The sequence below is a fragment of the Podarcis raffonei genome, chromosome 13, assembly GCF_027172205.1.
Source record: "Podarcis raffonei isolate rPodRaf1 chromosome 13, rPodRaf1.pri, whole genome shotgun sequence".
Lineage (NCBI taxonomy): Eukaryota > Metazoa > Chordata > Lepidosauria > Squamata > Lacertidae > Podarcis > Podarcis raffonei.
In genome coordinates, this window is record NC_070614.1 from 50,158,016 (window position 1) to 50,174,811 (window position 16,796).

Below are 16,796 nucleotides of genomic sequence, written 5' to 3' on the forward strand. Positions count from 1 at the left end.
CACAGTCACTTACGCACTCATTGTTAAAACCGTGTTTATGGAAGACAATCTTACTCGGCTATGAGTGATCGCCAAAGAAGAAGAAGAAGAAGTGCTCCATAGTGGCTGTCATAATCACAGCGTGACGACAGACCAGTACAAATACTATATAGGAGAGAGAGGATGTGCAAGGAAAAGCCAATGTGGCTTTGAGGGGAGGTCAGCCTGGACAATACCACAAAATGCAACAGCTGCTAATGTGGGTTTGTGACGTGTTCAGTGCTCCAAGAAAAGAAGAAACCCACACAGCCATTTAAAAAGCCAGGTTTAGAGATAAAAATCATTTATTTTCAAATAAATACCTATATTAAGTGTGAAAAATAAGAGTAACAGGCTTTGGCTTCACTCGTTTGCATGTAGTTTAAATGTAGCACAATTTATCATATCTTCACATAATCACAGAGCTGTCATCTGGCTAGCTGCAAACATGTTATTTTGGCTCTTTTTAAAAGCATGCACAGCTTGGCTTCAGTGCAAAGTTAAGGAAGATTGTGGACATTTGGTGTTTGCATACATTTAAATAAGTGAACAGAGGCAAGGCAGCCAATGGCCAATTAATGCATTTTGCGGTGGGTTAGTAGTCTTCCTCAAGCAGTTTCCGTTGTCTTCCTTGCTGTTACCATTTTAGGAAGGCAGGGAGAAAAATCCTTCCCCCATTACAACCAGTGCATGATAACCTCCTTGTACCAGTGACCCAAGGAGAGAGATAAGAAAGTGGCAAGATTCATCTAATGTAAATGTGGCGTTAAATTTCCAGTGGATATGGCGGGGATCAAGCTGGATTTACTTAGGAGGACTTGAAAAAACAACCCCTGTGTGTCTTCTCCCTTCGGAAGCTCATTGCTTGCCATTTTTGGGGAGCAAGTGTTGTGCCTGTGCGAGAGAGTGAGGTTCAGTGTATTATTTAAAAACAAAAGGTGTGCGAAGGAGCAAAAGAGAACAACCAGTACAAAAATCTTTCGGGGGATCCCAGCGATCGAGAAAGAGGGAGTGGATTTGCAGGGTGCTGGCAACGCTTGGCCCTTGGGCTTGGGAGAGAGTGAAATTGACAGTGCAGGTATGTGAGGGGATGGCAAACATTCAGGTGGAAGATGGACGGACAGGCAGAGAGGGACAGGTCGACATGGGCTCAGAGTCGCGAGTTTTGTGGGGAGCGGGGACAGAGAGCAAGGAAAAGGGGAAGGAAGAACAGAACAAACTGCGTGAGGGGATGGGGGAAGCAGGGATATAACTGGGCAATGGCAAATAACGGGCAGGGTGGGCTGTATATGGGTGATGGACGGCCGAGAGACAACCGAATATCGAGGCCTTGGCATGCCCGCATCCTGCAGAACTGCTGTGGTCCTGTGGCTCATTCGTAGCACGCCCCCTCATGTTGCTCCCAGTTCTGCTGGCACCGTATGCAATTCATCACACAGTACATCACATTAAAAATAAAAAAATCAAAAGCTAAAAAGGTCTGCCTCAGACCCCCCGCCCCGCCCGCACGGCAGGCGACCCACGGACATTGGGGGAGCCCCGAGGGTCTGGCTGGCGGGCCGGAGACCTGCGGGCATTGGCTGGGCTGCTGCGGCCTGTCGGCTGGCGAGCCGGAGACGCCCTGTTGAGGGCGGGAGAAGGTGCCGGCGAGGCTCGGGCGGGGGCCGGAGAAGGTGCAGGCGAGGCTCGGGCAGGAGCCGGAGAAGCCCGTCCGTGGGCCGGGGAGGCTCGTCCGCGGGCCGGAGACCCCCGAACCGGGGCTGGAGAAGCTGACGAGGGGCCTCGTGGGGGTCCCTGGGTCACCTCGATCGTCAACACCCCGTGGACCTGGGAGAGCTGAGGGCTGTCCAGGCTGGCTACCAGCTGGCGCTGGCCTGCACGGAGAGGTGTGAAGGTCTGTCGCAGCGTCACTGTTTGGTGTGGGCCGATATTTCTGCAAAAGGGGGAGAAAGAGAGAGTCAGGTTCCTCAGCTTGTGCTTTCAGAAAGGCCAGAGTTTGGAAGTGAAAAGGTAAAGGACCCCTGATGGTTAAATCCAGTCAAAGGTTACTATGGGCTTTCGGCGTTCATGTCGCTTTTCAGGCCGAGGGAACTGGCGTTTGTTCCGCAGACAGCTTTCCAGGTCATGTGGTCAGCAGGACTAAACTGCTTCTGGCGGAATGGGACACAGCGACGGAAACCAGAGCGCACGGAAACGCCGTTTACTTTCCCGCCACAGCGGTACCTATTTATCTACTTGCACTGGTGTGCTTTTGAACTGCTAGGTTGGCAGGAGCTGGGACAGAGCAACGGGCGCTCACCCCGTCGTGGGGATTCGAACCGCTGACCTTCTGATCAGCAAGCCCAAGAGGCTCAGTGGTTTAACCCACAGCGCCACCGACGTTCTGGTCCAGTGCCAGGGCTTGAGGAGTCCAACCCTCCAATTCTGGGTATTCGACAACCTAATTGCAGGTTCTTACTGGAAACATTCTGCCTTACTTTGGTCAACTCTTCACTAATTTGGTTTAAGGTTCCACCCCAAAGCCTCTGTCTAAGCAACTCCCAAATTAAGGTCAAAATGAAAACTAGGGAAGCCATCTGGCAACCCAGAGAGATGGGCAGGGTCTAAATATTACCAGTGTTCCCCCGCAAAAAATGTTTAGGGGTACTCTCATTTTCCTACTCATATTGAAGTACTGCCCTTCAATGAGGCTGAATTTAGATTCACAAAATGTTTAGAGGTATGCGTACCCCTGTGTGTCCCCCAGGAAAAAAGCTCTGAATATTACAATAATAATTTATTATTATTATTATTTTGATCTGTAGATTGAATCAAATTTGGGGAGTTTTTTATTTGCCCCTTTCCTCCTCTCAGCTCTGATTTGTTGTGTGTTTAAAATTGCATCTGTATTACGCAATGTGAATTTTGCTGAACGCTTTCGTATAGCACCTGGTAATCTTCCGACGAAGGGAAGATGGCTATTGTTTCAGATGCACAACGCCCTTAAATGGCAGCCCTGCCCCAAAGAATCCTGGGAAAGGTAGGTTTACTCACCCCACTGTCATTGTATTTGGGGTGGAGAGCCCCGACCCCTCCATATGGAAGATGGCCCCTGTCAGCGTCACCGGAAGGGGGTTCTTGAAGACAATCTGGACTTGGGTTTCTTGTCCAACGATAGCTGGGCCCAGCAACTGTTGTTGGAGGGAGAGAGAGGAGAGAACAGAGAAAACATTGTCAAGGGTGAGCAGTTCTGGATTTACGTATAAGCTAAACAAGCTATCGCTTAGGGCCCCACTCTCTTGGCCCCCCCCCCAAATTAAAAAAACAACAACTGAATGTACATTTTGAAAATATAAGATAAAAACAAATAAAACCTACATACAGCAACAGTGTTTTGTGTTGTGCAGGCTCCTATGATGTAAGGCCTGCTAGCCTGCTCCCAAAAATATCACTGGTTTGCTCCTTTCTATATAGAGAGTGACTACATTTTGCACGGACTGGTTGCATGGCAACATGGGCAAATGGCTTGAGATACCTATGTGGTCCATAAATGACCATATAGCATGTTTTCTTTTATTCTTATAGACAACATTTTCAATGTATGATTCTTCCATTCCCCTCCCCCAGCTTTGACCACCCACCTGCCCCATTGTCTCCTTTTCTCTTTGAATTTATCTTCTTGATCTTCCCTTTCTACTAACATTTTACTGGTTTCCCCTTTTATAACTGTACAGCGGTACCTTGGTTTACGAACTGAATTCCAGAGGTCCGTTCTTAAACCAAACCGTTTCTTAAACCAAGGCGAGCTTTCCCTAATGAGGCCTCCCGCCGCCAGTGCCCTTCCACTGTTCGGCTTCTGTTCTTAGACCAAGGTAAAGTTCGCAAACCGGGATACTACTTCCGGTTTTCCGGAGTTCGTAAACCAAATAGTTCTTAAACAGGGCTGTTCTTAAACCGAGGTACCACTGTATTTTTTTCTTTATCTCTACTTTTTATAATCATTTCCCCCCAAATTTTGTATATTCTTTACAGTTCTTGTTTTGTTTTTTTAACAGGACTAAAATGCTCGTTAAAGAGCCAGTATGGTGTAGTGGTTAAGAGCGGTAGTCTAGTAATCTGGGGAACCGGGTTCGTGTCTCCGCTCCTCCACATGCAGCTGCTGGGTGACCTTGGGCCAGTCACACTTCTCTCAGCCCCACTCACCCCACAGAGTGTTTGTTGTGGGGGAGGAAGGGAAAGGAGAATGTTAGCCGCTTTGAGACTCCTTAAAGGGAGTGAAAGGCGGGATATCAAATCCAAACTCCTCTTCTTCTTATTATTCGAGTCAACTGGGGTGTTGAAAACTGCCTGGGATCCACTGGCGTTCCTGTGGCCCCGGACCCCACTACAAACACCTGGTTTTCTAGGCATAGTTCCATGGTTGTGGGACATCATCTCTGTGGCCCCCCATGCTTCTTTATCTGGCTCTCAAAACCTTCCTCCAGACACTCCTGCTTGCTAGTTCTGCTCCACATCTCAAGTCTGTCCTTAAACCCCTCAAATTCCCTTTGGCGGATGATACCCAGCTCTACCTCTCTTTCAAATCGGAACCAGTGAGGGCGGTGAAGGTCCTGTGTGAGTGTCTGGAGGCGGTTGGAGGATGGATGGCAGCTAATGGATTGAGGTTGAATCATGACAAGACAGAAGTACTGTTTTGTGGGGACAGGGGGCAAGCGGGTGTGGAGGACTCCCTGGTCCTGAATGGGGTAACTGTGCCCTTGAAGGACCAGGGGTGCAGCCTGGGAGTCATTCTGGACTCACAGCTGACCCTATCTGCCCACAGACTGTCTCGCCAGAGTGGTGCATGCTCTGGTTATCTCCTGCTTGGACTACTGCAACACGCTCTACGTGGGGCTACCTTTGAAGGTGACCTGGAAACTACTTCAAAGTGTTGGTGCTGACCTTTAAAGCCCTAAATAGCCTCAGTCCAGTATATCTGAAGGAGCGTCTCCACCCCCATTGTTCTGCCCGGACATGGAGGTCCAGCTCCGAGGGCCTTCTGGCGGTTCCCTCGCTATGAGAAGCCAAGTTACAGGGAACCAGGCAGAGGGCCTTCTTGGTAGTGGCACCTGCCCTGTGGAACGCCCTCCCACCAGGTGTCAAAGAGAAAAATAACTACCAAACTTTTAGAAGACATTTGAAGGCAGCCCTGTTTAGGGAAGCTTTTAATGTTTAATAGGTTATTGTATTTTAGTGTTTTGTTGGAAGCCGCCCAGAGTGGCTGGGGAAACCCAGCCAGATGGGCGGGGTATAAATAATAAATTATTATTATTATTATTATTATTATTACATGGAGGACAGCGATGTAATTACCCACAAAGGCAATGTTTACATCCATGGCTCCACCCACTTTGGCCTCTGGCCCCGCCCACCATGGCAACTGTCTCTCCAAAGGCTGCCCAGAAGAGAAAGTGGCCCTCAAGCCCCCCCACCGCAAAGAGTTCCCCCACCCCTGACTCTAAACCATACCGTCAGAGTGAGGTCCGGTGTCCGCAAACGGAAGGTGTGCTCCTTCGCGATCACCTGACCGGTTTCGGCCACTTTCCCCGAGATGCTCAGCTTCATGGCTCCCTGGTCAACCAGGTGGGGCTTGTACTCTGCATAGGAGACCACCATGGGAACAGCCTGGCCTGGAAGGGAAAGGCAGGGGAAGGGTTAGGCAAACTGGGACCGAAAATCACGACAAGCTCTACGGCACAACCTGTGGCTCTACGCAGCTCAGGACCAGGTTCCCCGAGAGACAGACCGCTTTAGTATTTATTTACTTTGTCCCTTAAACACTCAGTCAATTGCCACAGTCTGTGGAAGAGTCTTCGGCAAGTTTCAAAGATCGCCCAAACCCGCTCTGCAGTAACCCTGAGTGTCTGGAGGCGGTTGGAGGATGGATGGTGGCTAACAGATTGAGGTTGAATCCTGACAGGACGGAAGTACTGTTTTTGGGGGGACGGGCATATATGGGGACTCCCAGGTCCTGAATGGGGCAACTGTGCCCCTGAAGGACCAGGTGCGCAGCCTGGGAGTCATTTTGGACTCGCTGCTGTCCATGGAGGCACAGGTCAATTCTGTGTCCAGGGCGGCTGTCTACCAGCTCCATCTGGTACGCAGGATGAGGCCCTCCCTGCCTGCGGACTTTCTCGCCAGAGTGGTGCATGCTCTGGTTATCTTCCGCTTGGACTACTGCCATGCACTCTACGTGGGGCTACCTTTGAAGGTGACCCGGAAACTACAACTAATCCAGAATGCGGCAGCTAGACTGGTGACTGGGAGCGGCTGCCAAGACCACATAACACCGGTCCTGAAAGACCTACATTGGTCCCCAGTACGTTTCTGAGCACAATTCAAAGTGTTGGTACTGACCTTGAAAGCCCTAAACGGCCCAGTATACATGAAGGACACCTCCACCCCCATCGTCAAACACGGACACTGAGGTCCAGCACCGAGGGCCTTCTGGCAGTTCCCTCACTGCGAGAAGTCAGGTTACAGGGAACCAGGGAGAGGGCCTTCTCGGTGGTGGCACCCACCCAGTGGAACGCCCTCCCACCAGATGTCAAGTAAATAAGCAACTATCTGACTTTAAGAAGACATCTGAAGGCAGCCCTGTTTAGGGAAGTTTTTAATGTTTGATGTTTTATCATGTTTTTAATACTCTGTTGGGAGCCGCCCAGAGTGGCTGGGGAAACCCAGCCAGATGGGTGGGGTATGAATAATAAATTATGATGATGATGATGATGATGATGATGATGACGACGACAACAGCTCAGAGCAGGACTTTTAGCACAGAATATCCGTATTCTGCAAATCATAAAACTTCTTTCGAAACTACTGCACTACACTGAAATGTTTAGATGTTTCTTTCGTTGTCCTCGACTTTTCCTGCCACACTTGCTACCCTGTCAGAACCACTGACTTAGAATTCACCACGTGCCATGGATTTCCTCCATGCCCCCCCCCGCTCCACCCGGGGAGCAGAGTGTCCCACCTCTACTCGTTTTGCCACCTCCATTGACTATTCCCCTGCCACAGAGAGTCCCCTTGCAATGGGGTTGTTTGACGTCATGCAGGGGGCCCAAGCAGATACGTGGCCCAGTGATTTAAGGTGACCAAGAGCCAGTGTGGCGTAGCAGTTCAAGTTTTGGACCAGGACCTGGGAGAGGGCCAGGTTCGAATCTCCATTCGGCCATGAAGCTCAGGACCGCAATACCTCAAGGGCCACCTCTTTCCATATGAACCTGCCCAGACCCTGAGATCATCTTCTGAGGCCCTCCTTCATGTGCCTCCTCCTTGAGAGGTCTGGAAGGTGGCAACACGAGAACAGGGCCTTTTCTGCGGTGGCTCCCCATCTGTGGAATGCTCTTCCCAGGGATGTTCACCTGGTGCCTTATTATACACCTTTAGGAGCCAGGCAAAAACGTTCCTTTTTGACCAGGCCTTTGGTTGACCTGATGGACATCAACTTATACCCTTTTAAAATGTGGCTCTTTTTGAGGGGGTGTTACTGGGTTATCGCGGGTGGCGCTGTGGGTTAAACCATAGAGCCTAGGACTTGCCGATCAGAAGGTCGGCAGTTCGAATCCCTGCGACAGGGTGAGCTCCCGTTGCTCGGTCCCTGCTCCTGCCCACCTAGCAGTTCAAAAGCACGTCAAAGTGCAAGTAGATCAATAGGTACCACTCCGGCGGGAAGGTAAACGGCGTTTCCGTGTGCTGCTCTGGTTTGCCAGAAGCAGCTTAATCCTGCTGGCCACATGACCTGGAAGCCGTACGCTGGCTCCCTCGTCCAATAAAGTGAGATGAGCACCGCAACCCCAGAGTCGGCCACGACTGGACCTAATGGTCAGGGGTCCCTTCACCTTTACCTTACTGGGTTATTGTTCTTATTTTGATTTTATATATTGTGATGTTTTCTGTGAACATGAGACCTCCGGGTAGAAGGGCGGCGTATAAATTCAATAAATAATAATAATAATGAAGTTCCCCGGGGTGACCTTGGGCCAACCTCTTAGCCTGGCCTACCTCGCAGGCCTGTCGTGAGGGTGAAAAGTCGGCGAAGCCTGCCCAGCACCCTGAGATCCTTGGAAGAAGGTGGTATACAAATTTGAAAAAACCACAACCAAACAAATAAGGTGTCGTACTTCCGCTGGCCGGCACCTGGACCTCCCTCTTCTCCTGCTTGAAGTTGCTGCCCGTTACGCCGGTGTAATACATGACGGCCACGAAGAGGTTGAGGGACACGCTGCGGGGCATGGAGCTGCGGTTCTTCAGGATGACCCTCAGGGAGATGTCTTGGCCCGTGTAGGCCTCCTGGGTGTCCACCGTCACGGAGATGTCGTCACCCCACTCCTTGTTGGTGTAGATGTGGGCCTTGGTGCCATGCTTGGCGGCAGTTTCGACCGCTTTGCGCTCCGCTTCGGAGCCTGGGAGAGGAAAAAAGGGAGAAGGATGGAGAGAGATGCTCAGGTGCTGCTGCTCCTGCAGCCAAGGTGCAGGTGAAGGTCTAGAGCTAAGACGGTTTCATTCCAAACTGCCTGCAATGGTGCTTTTTATTTATCCCCCCCCCAATTTTAATTTAATTTTCCGTTTTCCATTTTTGAATACAGTGGTACCTCGGGTTACAGACGCTTCAGGTTACAGACTCCGCTAACCCAGAAATAGTACCTGGGGTTAAGAACTTTGCTTCAGGATGAGAACAGAAATCGCTCAGCGGCAGCGGGAGGCCCCATTAGCTAAAGTGGTGCTTCAGGTTAAGAACAGTTTCAGGTTAAGAACGGACCTCCGGAACGAATTAAGTACTTAACCCGACATACCACTGTATTCACTCAAGTAACCTTAAAATACCAGTGGCTTCCCTTCTTCTCTTTCCACGGTTCGTTTTGCAAAACACAAATCCCTGCATATTTTATAGCAAAAACGTTCCTTTCTAACCAGGCTTTTGGTTGATCCGATTTACATCCTATGCCCTTTTAAAATGTGGTGTTTTTTGTGGGGGGGGGCGCTATTGGGTTCTTGTTTTTATTTTTATTAGGTATTTTGTGGTTTTATATCTTGGTTTTATTCCCGTCAGATGTCAAGGAAATAAGCAACTATCTGACTTTAAGAAGACATCTGAAGGCAGTCCTGTTCAGGGAAGTTTTTAATGTTTGATGTTTTATCGTGTTTTTAATATTATGTTGGCAGCCGTCCAGAGTGGCTGGGGAAACCCCAGGCAGATTGGCAGAGTATAAATATATTATTATTATAATATTATTATTACAGTGGTACCTCGAGTTACATATGCTTCAGGTTACAGACTTCGCTAACCCAGAAATAGTACCTTGGGTTAAGAACTTTGCTTCAGGATGAAATCGTGTTCCGGCGGCGCAGCAGCAGCAGGAGGCCCCATTAGCTAAAGTGGTGCTTAAGGTTAAGAACAGTTTCAGGTTAAGAACAGACCTCTGGAACGAATTAAGTACTTAACCTGAGGTACCACTGTATTATTATTATTATTATTATTATTATTATTATTATTATTATTATTATTTATTTGTGTGTGTCCTGCCTCAGGAATCCCAGCTGTCTGCCCCCTTGTCCACACATCACATTACCTTCAGGATGTTTGTAAATGTCGGTGACATCGTGGCGCTGATTTGAGCCCACTGCCTTGGTACTGATTAAGTGACCGATTGCCTTCTCCTCCACATAGACGATCTTGAAGCTGCCGTCAGACTGGCGCTGCCAATACACCTTGTCACTGTTCACCTGCAGAGAGAGAGAGAAAGTAGGTCAGAGAAACCCATCTGCAGGCCAGCTGCCGTAAAAACCAACACCTGTGTTTGCCCATGGTTCTGTTTGGGGGAAGAGGGGCATCTCTCTGCCCCATGTCATTTCACATAATTGTAGGGTTGGAAGGGACCACGAGGGCCAATTTGTCCAACCCCCTGCAATGCAGGAATCTTTTGCCCAACACGGGATTCGAACCCCTAACCCTGAGGGTCACAGCCTCATGCTCTACCAACTCAGCTAAACTTGCCCAAAAACTGAAGCTTGCTTAATGAACCAGGCAGAGGGCCTTCTCGGTGGTGGCACCCACCCTGTGGAACGCCCTCCTGTCAGATGTCAAGGAAATAAGCAACTATCTGACTTTTAGAAGACATCTGAAGGCAACCCTGTTTAGGGAAGTCTTCAATGTTTGATGTTTTATCGTGTTTATAATATTCTGTTGGGAGCTGCCCAGCGTGGCTGGGGAGGCCCGGCCAGATGGGCGAGGTATAAATAATAAAATTATTATTATTACTTCTCCTCTTTAGCTACATGATCCCTAGAGAAGGTTTACCCAGAAGTCAAGTCACAACAAGTTCAACAGGCCGGCAGTCCACAGCAAAGTGTTGCCAGCTCAAAATTGCCACGGTAAACTTTGAAGAGAGAGATATAAGGTATTCATCCCCATTTCTGTGGCAAAGACCTTGTGTATCTATGTCTATCTACCCATCGAGACAGATAGATGGACATTTCAATTTCACTGGATGCTATAGCAGAAAACCAGTTTAGTGATGACAAGGATTATTATGATTGTGTTGCAGATTGTGTCTTCGGGTGCTGTTGAAACCTTTCGTCACCTTCAACCTGTGACTGTGTTAGCTGGGGCTGATGGGAGCTGGAGTCCAGCAAAATCTGGAGGGCAGAAGTTGGGGAAGGTTGCTCTAACCTTTTGTTTATCCACAGCTGTAACTGAAATTATTCCACCCTGTTGCAAATCAGGTGAGATTCAGCTGAAAACTTATCCTGGCTTTTCCAGTCTCGCTATAAGTTGCATTTTCAGCTGAATTTTGGTGGAACCACTCAATGCATCCGTTGTATGGAGCTATTGCCCTTGGTTTTGTTGCATTTGCTCCTTGCAAACAGTTAAAAGTCTGCAATTTTTTGAGAATAAACCTGATTTGCAATGGGGGTGGAATAATTTCGATTGCAAATGTATGTTGGAGTGTCTCCACACCCATCGTTCTTCCTGGAAACTGTGGTCCAGCTCCGAGGGCCTTCTGGCAGTTCCCTCCTTGCAAGAAATGAGGTTACAGGGAACCAGGCAAAGGGCCTTCTCGGTAGTGGCACCCGCCCTCAGGAACGCCCTCCCACCAGATGTCAAGGAAATAAGAAACTATCTGACATTTGGAAGACAGCCCTGTTTAGGGAAGTTTTTAATGTGTGACATTTTAATGTATTTTAAATATTTGTTGGAAGCCGCCCAGAGTGGCTGGGGAAACCCAGCCAGATGGGCAGGGTACAAATAAATTATTATTATTATTATTAGTGATAGAATTGACGTCTGCATTCCTGGGGAGCTCTCCCTGGTGCTGAAGGTTCCAAACCTGAATCAGAGATGCGTTGACATGACCAGGGGATCTCTCAGTAGCATTCGCACATGCAAAATCATTCAGAAACAAGTACCTCAGCAAAGCAGAAGGAGGCATCGTATTTCATGTAGACCAGCCCGTTCTTGATGGCCTCTACGGAGCAGGGACCGCAGCAGAAAATGCCTGTTGAGGAAAGCAGGGGAGAGATGAGGTGGAGCTCCGTGTCAGACTCTCCGTCCCCTTTCCAGGCTTCCAGCGTTAATCTGCGGAACTCCTTGCGGCACGGTTTGAACTGGCGTCCATACCGTGGCAGGTGTTGCTTAAAAATGAAACCACGAAGCAACTTGTTCTCCCAACCAGGTGATTCTTCCTCAATACTCGAACTCAGGAGTTTCCCTCAGTGATTCAAGCACCTTTGATAGGGCTAAACAGAGTCTGATTGGCCCACAAAGTCACCTGACCCCTGCTGGTCAAATGGCTGCAGTACCGGCCTCCAACCACCTGCAGCGCTGGTGTGCCAGTGCAGTAAAGGAGATCAGCCCAGCCACTCCCAAGCTGTTATAGTGGCCCAAGGCCCACTCCACCTAGTTTGCGACCCCAAAAGTTGTAAGCTGGCCAGGTGTCCTCCAGGTGTTTTGGACTACAACTCCAGCATGCATGATGGGAATTGGAGTCCAAAACAGCTGGAGGACATCAGAGTCTTTTTTGTGCAGGAATCCTTCCTTGACTCACCGCTGCTGGATTCCTGGGGCGTCGCATCTACAACCTGCCACCCATCAAACCCTGAAGGCAAATCGGGACGTTTCATCCAGCAGTCGTTCCAGACATGGAAATTCCTGCATCCGGACAGGGGAGAAAAAAAGAATTAAAATGGGGTACTTGGAAGTGGAAAGAAGCAGAAGGAAGAATGGAGACAAAAACTTATGGAATATGAAGAAATGGCGAAACTTATCAGAAGAATAAGAAATCAAGATAAGAAACTTTTTTCCCAATAAAAGAATGGAAATGGTTTATTGAATGTTTATAGATAAATTGCAAACAGATAAAAAACATGGGCAGGGTTATTGTAATAACCTGCAGTTATTACATAAGAGTATATATTTAAAGTAGATAATTAAATGAGCAAATTAAATGAATTTGGATAGGCAGAAGAGATTATAAAATAAGTTTAAAGAACCACAGAAAGTGGGAAAATGTTTGATTGTAAAACTAATGAAATGTGTAAACTTGAAAAGTGTACTGTACTTTTCCATGTATAAGATGCCCCCTATTTTGAGGGACTCAAATTTAAGAAAATGGGGGGAGATGGCTCAGAGTTGTTGAGCTTTTCGGGGTGAGGATTGCCAAGAGTTGTTGAGCTTTTTATGGGGGGGGGATTGCACAGGGCTGTTGAGCTTTTTTTTTTAGGGGGGATTGCCGAAAATCGCCAATCAACACCAGCCCTTGACGTAGCAGCCAATAACACGCCCAATAGCCGCTGACAGCCGCGGCAGTAACCAATCAAATGCCCGCCCTATGCACTCTCCATGTATAAGACGAACACCACTTTTTAGCATAGTTTTTAAAGGAAAAAAACCTAGTCTTATACACAGAAAACTATGGTAAATAAAAAGTTTCTCTTTAAAAAAGCGGGGTACTTGGGTGGCGGCCGTCCTGGGTTCGCCCTTCCTCCTGAACATAGGAACCCGAGACGGAGGCGGCAGGGTCGCTGTGCTTACCAAACAGAGTCGGCATTGAGGTTCTCCAGTGGCTTCATGTTCTCGTCAAAGTATATGTCCATGGTGAGGCTGACGTCCGTATCGTGCGCCGAGTTGTAGTTGGTGACGGTCCGGGTGGGAATGCCCAGGCACCGGAGGACTGAGGGCACAAGGAGGAGGAGGAGGAATGGGAAGAGATAATAAATAATAATAATAATAACTTTTATTTATTTCCCGCCCTCCCCAGCCGAAGTCGGGCTCAGGGCGGCTAACGTCAGGTACATGACATTGATATAAAATCAAACAATAATTAAATTACCTCCTTAAAACATGTAAAAATCAAATTTAAAGTCTAATTAAATGGCTTTCCACAGGGTTAGGGTTGGGAACAGTAAGTGCTCCACTGAATTGAAATTTCAGCCTTCACGACATAGGAAAACGGCCATTTTTGTGGAGGGTCAAGATATTAAGTGATATGCATGAAATTTCATATATAGCTATATAATCCCTAGTGTAGTAAGATAAAACCTTTGGAGCAGGCATTTTTTTAAAAAAGTTTTTTATGAACCGCCCTAGTAGGGCAGTAATTGTTCCTTGATAATTTGTCACCCGGCTCAATGATGGCAACCAGGGTGAACCGCCCCCCGCCCCCCCTTCCTATGCCTCTTGGAGATGACAATAGAGAGTTAAAAACGTGGAGGGAGCGGGAAGGAATGACGACAACAGATTTCCCTTCCTTATAAACAACTGAGAATGTGATGTTGGTCGGCCCCTTTGAGGACCAGGGTGCTGGACCACATGGACCCGATCCTGCAAGGCCCTCCTTCTGTCCATGCCCTTCCCCTCCCATCCCCAGAGCCCACTCTCGTCCCGTCTCCTCACAGACGGCAGCTACCTGTGGTCACGACTCCGGCAAACACCCAGCACTGCCCGTAGAGAACCGGGTAGCCCGTCTTGTGGTACTTCAGCAAGATATCCCGGCTGCCCACCCAGGCCGAAGGGTTGGTGCCGCGTGAGTAATCGCCTGTCCAGTTCCCGACCAGCACGCCGTTGTCGTCCAGAGAGTTTACCTGAGAGAGGGCGAGAATCAGCATGGTTAGCAAGTGCCGTGTCAGCCACAGAGGGACACAAGCTTTCGTTGCTTCGCCTTTAGTAGAATCATAGAATTGTTGGGTCGGAAGGGACCCGGGGGTCCTCTAGTCCAACCCTCTGCAATGCGGGAATCTCAGCTCATGGTTCCCCGTGCAGGTTCCAGCTTAGCTTTGAGAGTACGCTACTTTTATGGCAGCACCTCTCATGGTTCATTTCTACAATGAGAGACGTATGCTAAGATTAAGAAGCTCCACAGCGCTTAATCCACGTGGTGGTGCCACAGAAATATGGATCCGAAGTGTGTAGGCAATAGGAATACTATTACTAGATATACTCGGTCCAGTAGACCTGAAGGAGCGTCTCCACCCCCATCATTCTGCCCGGACACTGAGGTCCAGCACCAAGGGCCTTCTGGCGGTTCCCTCCCTGCGAGAAGTGAGGTTACAGGGAACCAGGCAGAGGGCCTTCTCGGTGGTGGCACCCACCCTGTGGAACGCCCTTCCACCAGATGCCAAAGAGAACAACTACCAGACTTTTGGAAGACATCTGAAGGCAGCCCTCTTTAGGGAAGCTTTTAATGTTTCATGCATTACTGTATTTTAATATTTTGTTGGAAGCCGCCCAGAGTGGCTGCGGAAGACCAGCCAGATGGGCGGGGTATTAACAACAACAAGAACAACAAGAACAACAAGAACAACTTATTACTTATACTCCGCCCCTCTGGCTGGGTATCCCCAGACACTCTGGGCATCTCCCAACAAAATATTAAAAACACGATAAAACATCAAACATTAAAAACTTCCCTGAACAGGGCTGCCTTCAGATGTCTTCCTTTCCGCCCTTTTATAATTGTACAGTGGTACCTCAGTTTACGAACTTAATCCATTCCAGAAGTCCATTCTTAAACCGAAACCATTCTTAAACTGAGGCGTGCTTTCCCTAATGAGGCCTTCTACCGCCGGTGCCCTTCCACTGTTCGGCTTCTGTTCTTAGACCAAGGTAAAGTTCGCAAACCGGGACACTACTTCTGGTTTTGCAGAGTCCATAAACCGAATAGTTTGTAAACAGGGCTGTTCTTAAACCGAGGTACCACTGTAGAATCAAACATTAAAAACTTCCCTAAAGAGGGCTGCCTTCAGATGTCTTCTAAAAGTCCAATAGTTCCTTATTTCCTTCACATCTGAAGGGAGGGCATTCCACAGGGCGGGTGCCACTACCGAGAAGGCCCTCTGCCTGGCTCCCTGTAACCTCACTTCTCGCAATGAGGGAATTGCCAGAAGACACTCGGAGGTGGACCTCAGTGTGCGGGCTGAACGATGGGGGTGGAGACGCTCCTTCAGGGGGTGGAGACGCTCCTTCAGGTCTACTGGCCAAAGGCAGGAAGCATATTAGGGATCTCAAAAAGGAGATCTACCAGGGAGCATAGTGGTTAGACTTGGACCTGGGAGACCAGGGTTCGAATCCCCACCCAGCCATGAAGCTCGCAGGGTGACCTTGTACCTACACCTCAGGCTAACCTCCCTCGCAGGGTTGTTGTAGGAATAAAATGACGAGATGTGGAGAACTACCCTCTAGTTCAGGGGTCGGCAAACGTTTTCAGTGGGGCTGATCCACTGTCCCTCAGACCTTGTGGGGGGATGGACCATATTTTTGGGGGGGAAATGAACGAATTCCTATGCCCCACAAATAACCCAGGAATGCATTTTAAATAAGAGGACACATTCTACTCATGTAAAAACATGCAGATTCCCGGACCGTCCGCAGGCCAGATTGAGAAGGCGATTGGGCCGGATCCGGCCCCCGGGCCTTAGTTTGCCTACCCATGCTCTAGCTCCATGGAGATGAAGGTATGATATGAATGCAATAAACAAAGCGACTTTCTCCATGCAGAAAGGCAGGTGCTATAAGCTTTCTGAAGAGAGGGGTGCAAATTGAAGACAGAAAGTAAGAAGACGATTTTTTAAAAAAGGAAACGCGCAAGCAAGTTTTGTTGGGTGGGCAAGAAGGCGAAACTGTCCCGAGGGCTCACCATGGCAGAGACGACCCGCGAAACCATGATGGGGTCTCCACGACTCGCGTGCGGCATCCCACGACGGTCCAGGACATAGAGGCAGGCATCTAAGATACCCTGGTCAAACTGTGGGGGGAGAGGAGAAGGGGGCACAATCAAAGATTTCTCACACACACACACACACACCAAACTGCGCTGAGTACCTAAAGGCACTGTCAAGAGCTCCCACAGAAGCAAAACTGCAGCACAATGATACAAGCAACAGCGCCTCCTGCTGGCAGATAACCAGAATAACCACACAAGGCACTTCAGTGCTGCTCTGTTATTTTCGAAAGAAGTCAGAGGGACCTTTGATTCTCCTCCAGAAGGCCTATAATAGGCCATCGTCCTGATTTGCTTGCCCAGAGCTAACATGGGGGTTAAATTTTATCTGGCCTTTATTGAGCGTCTTTTCTGATTTGCTTAAAGGTAAAGGTAAAGGGACCCCTGACCATTAGGTCCAGTCATGGCCGACTCTGGGGTTGCGGCGCTCATCTCGCTTTATTGGCCAAGGGAGCCAGTGTACAGCTTCCGGGTCATGTGGCCAGCATGACTAAGCCGCTTCTGGCAAACTAGAGCAGCTCATGGAAACACTGTTTA

The 16,796-nt window shown here is 48.8% G+C and overlaps 1 protein-coding gene across 1 annotated transcript in view; it reads right to left on the reverse strand.

The window, feature by feature from the left end:
- Window positions 1–305: 305 nt before the first annotated feature.
- The window catches only part of TGM1 (transglutaminase 1), a 54,866-nt gene continuing 38,375 nt past the window's right edge, over window positions 306–16,796 (reverse strand). Inside the window, exons 6-15 of the mRNA XM_053362794.1 lie at window positions 16,176–16,283; window positions 13,950–14,124; window positions 13,076–13,214; window positions 12,090–12,193; window positions 11,452–11,540; window positions 9,615–9,768; window positions 8,166–8,447; window positions 5,506–5,666; window positions 3,052–3,188; window positions 306–1,951 (exon numbers count right to left, since the gene is read on the reverse strand). Of these exons, the coding sequence (XP_053218769.1) occupies window positions 1,504–1,951; window positions 3,052–3,188; window positions 5,506–5,666; window positions 8,166–8,447; window positions 9,615–9,768; window positions 11,452–11,540; window positions 12,090–12,193; window positions 13,076–13,214; window positions 13,950–14,124; window positions 16,176–16,283 (1,797 nt within the window). The 3' untranslated portion in view covers window positions 306–1,503. The remainder of the gene's footprint in view (window positions 1,952–3,051; window positions 3,189–5,505; window positions 5,667–8,165; window positions 8,448–9,614; window positions 9,769–11,451; window positions 11,541–12,089; window positions 12,194–13,075; window positions 13,215–13,949; window positions 14,125–16,175; window positions 16,284–16,796) is intronic.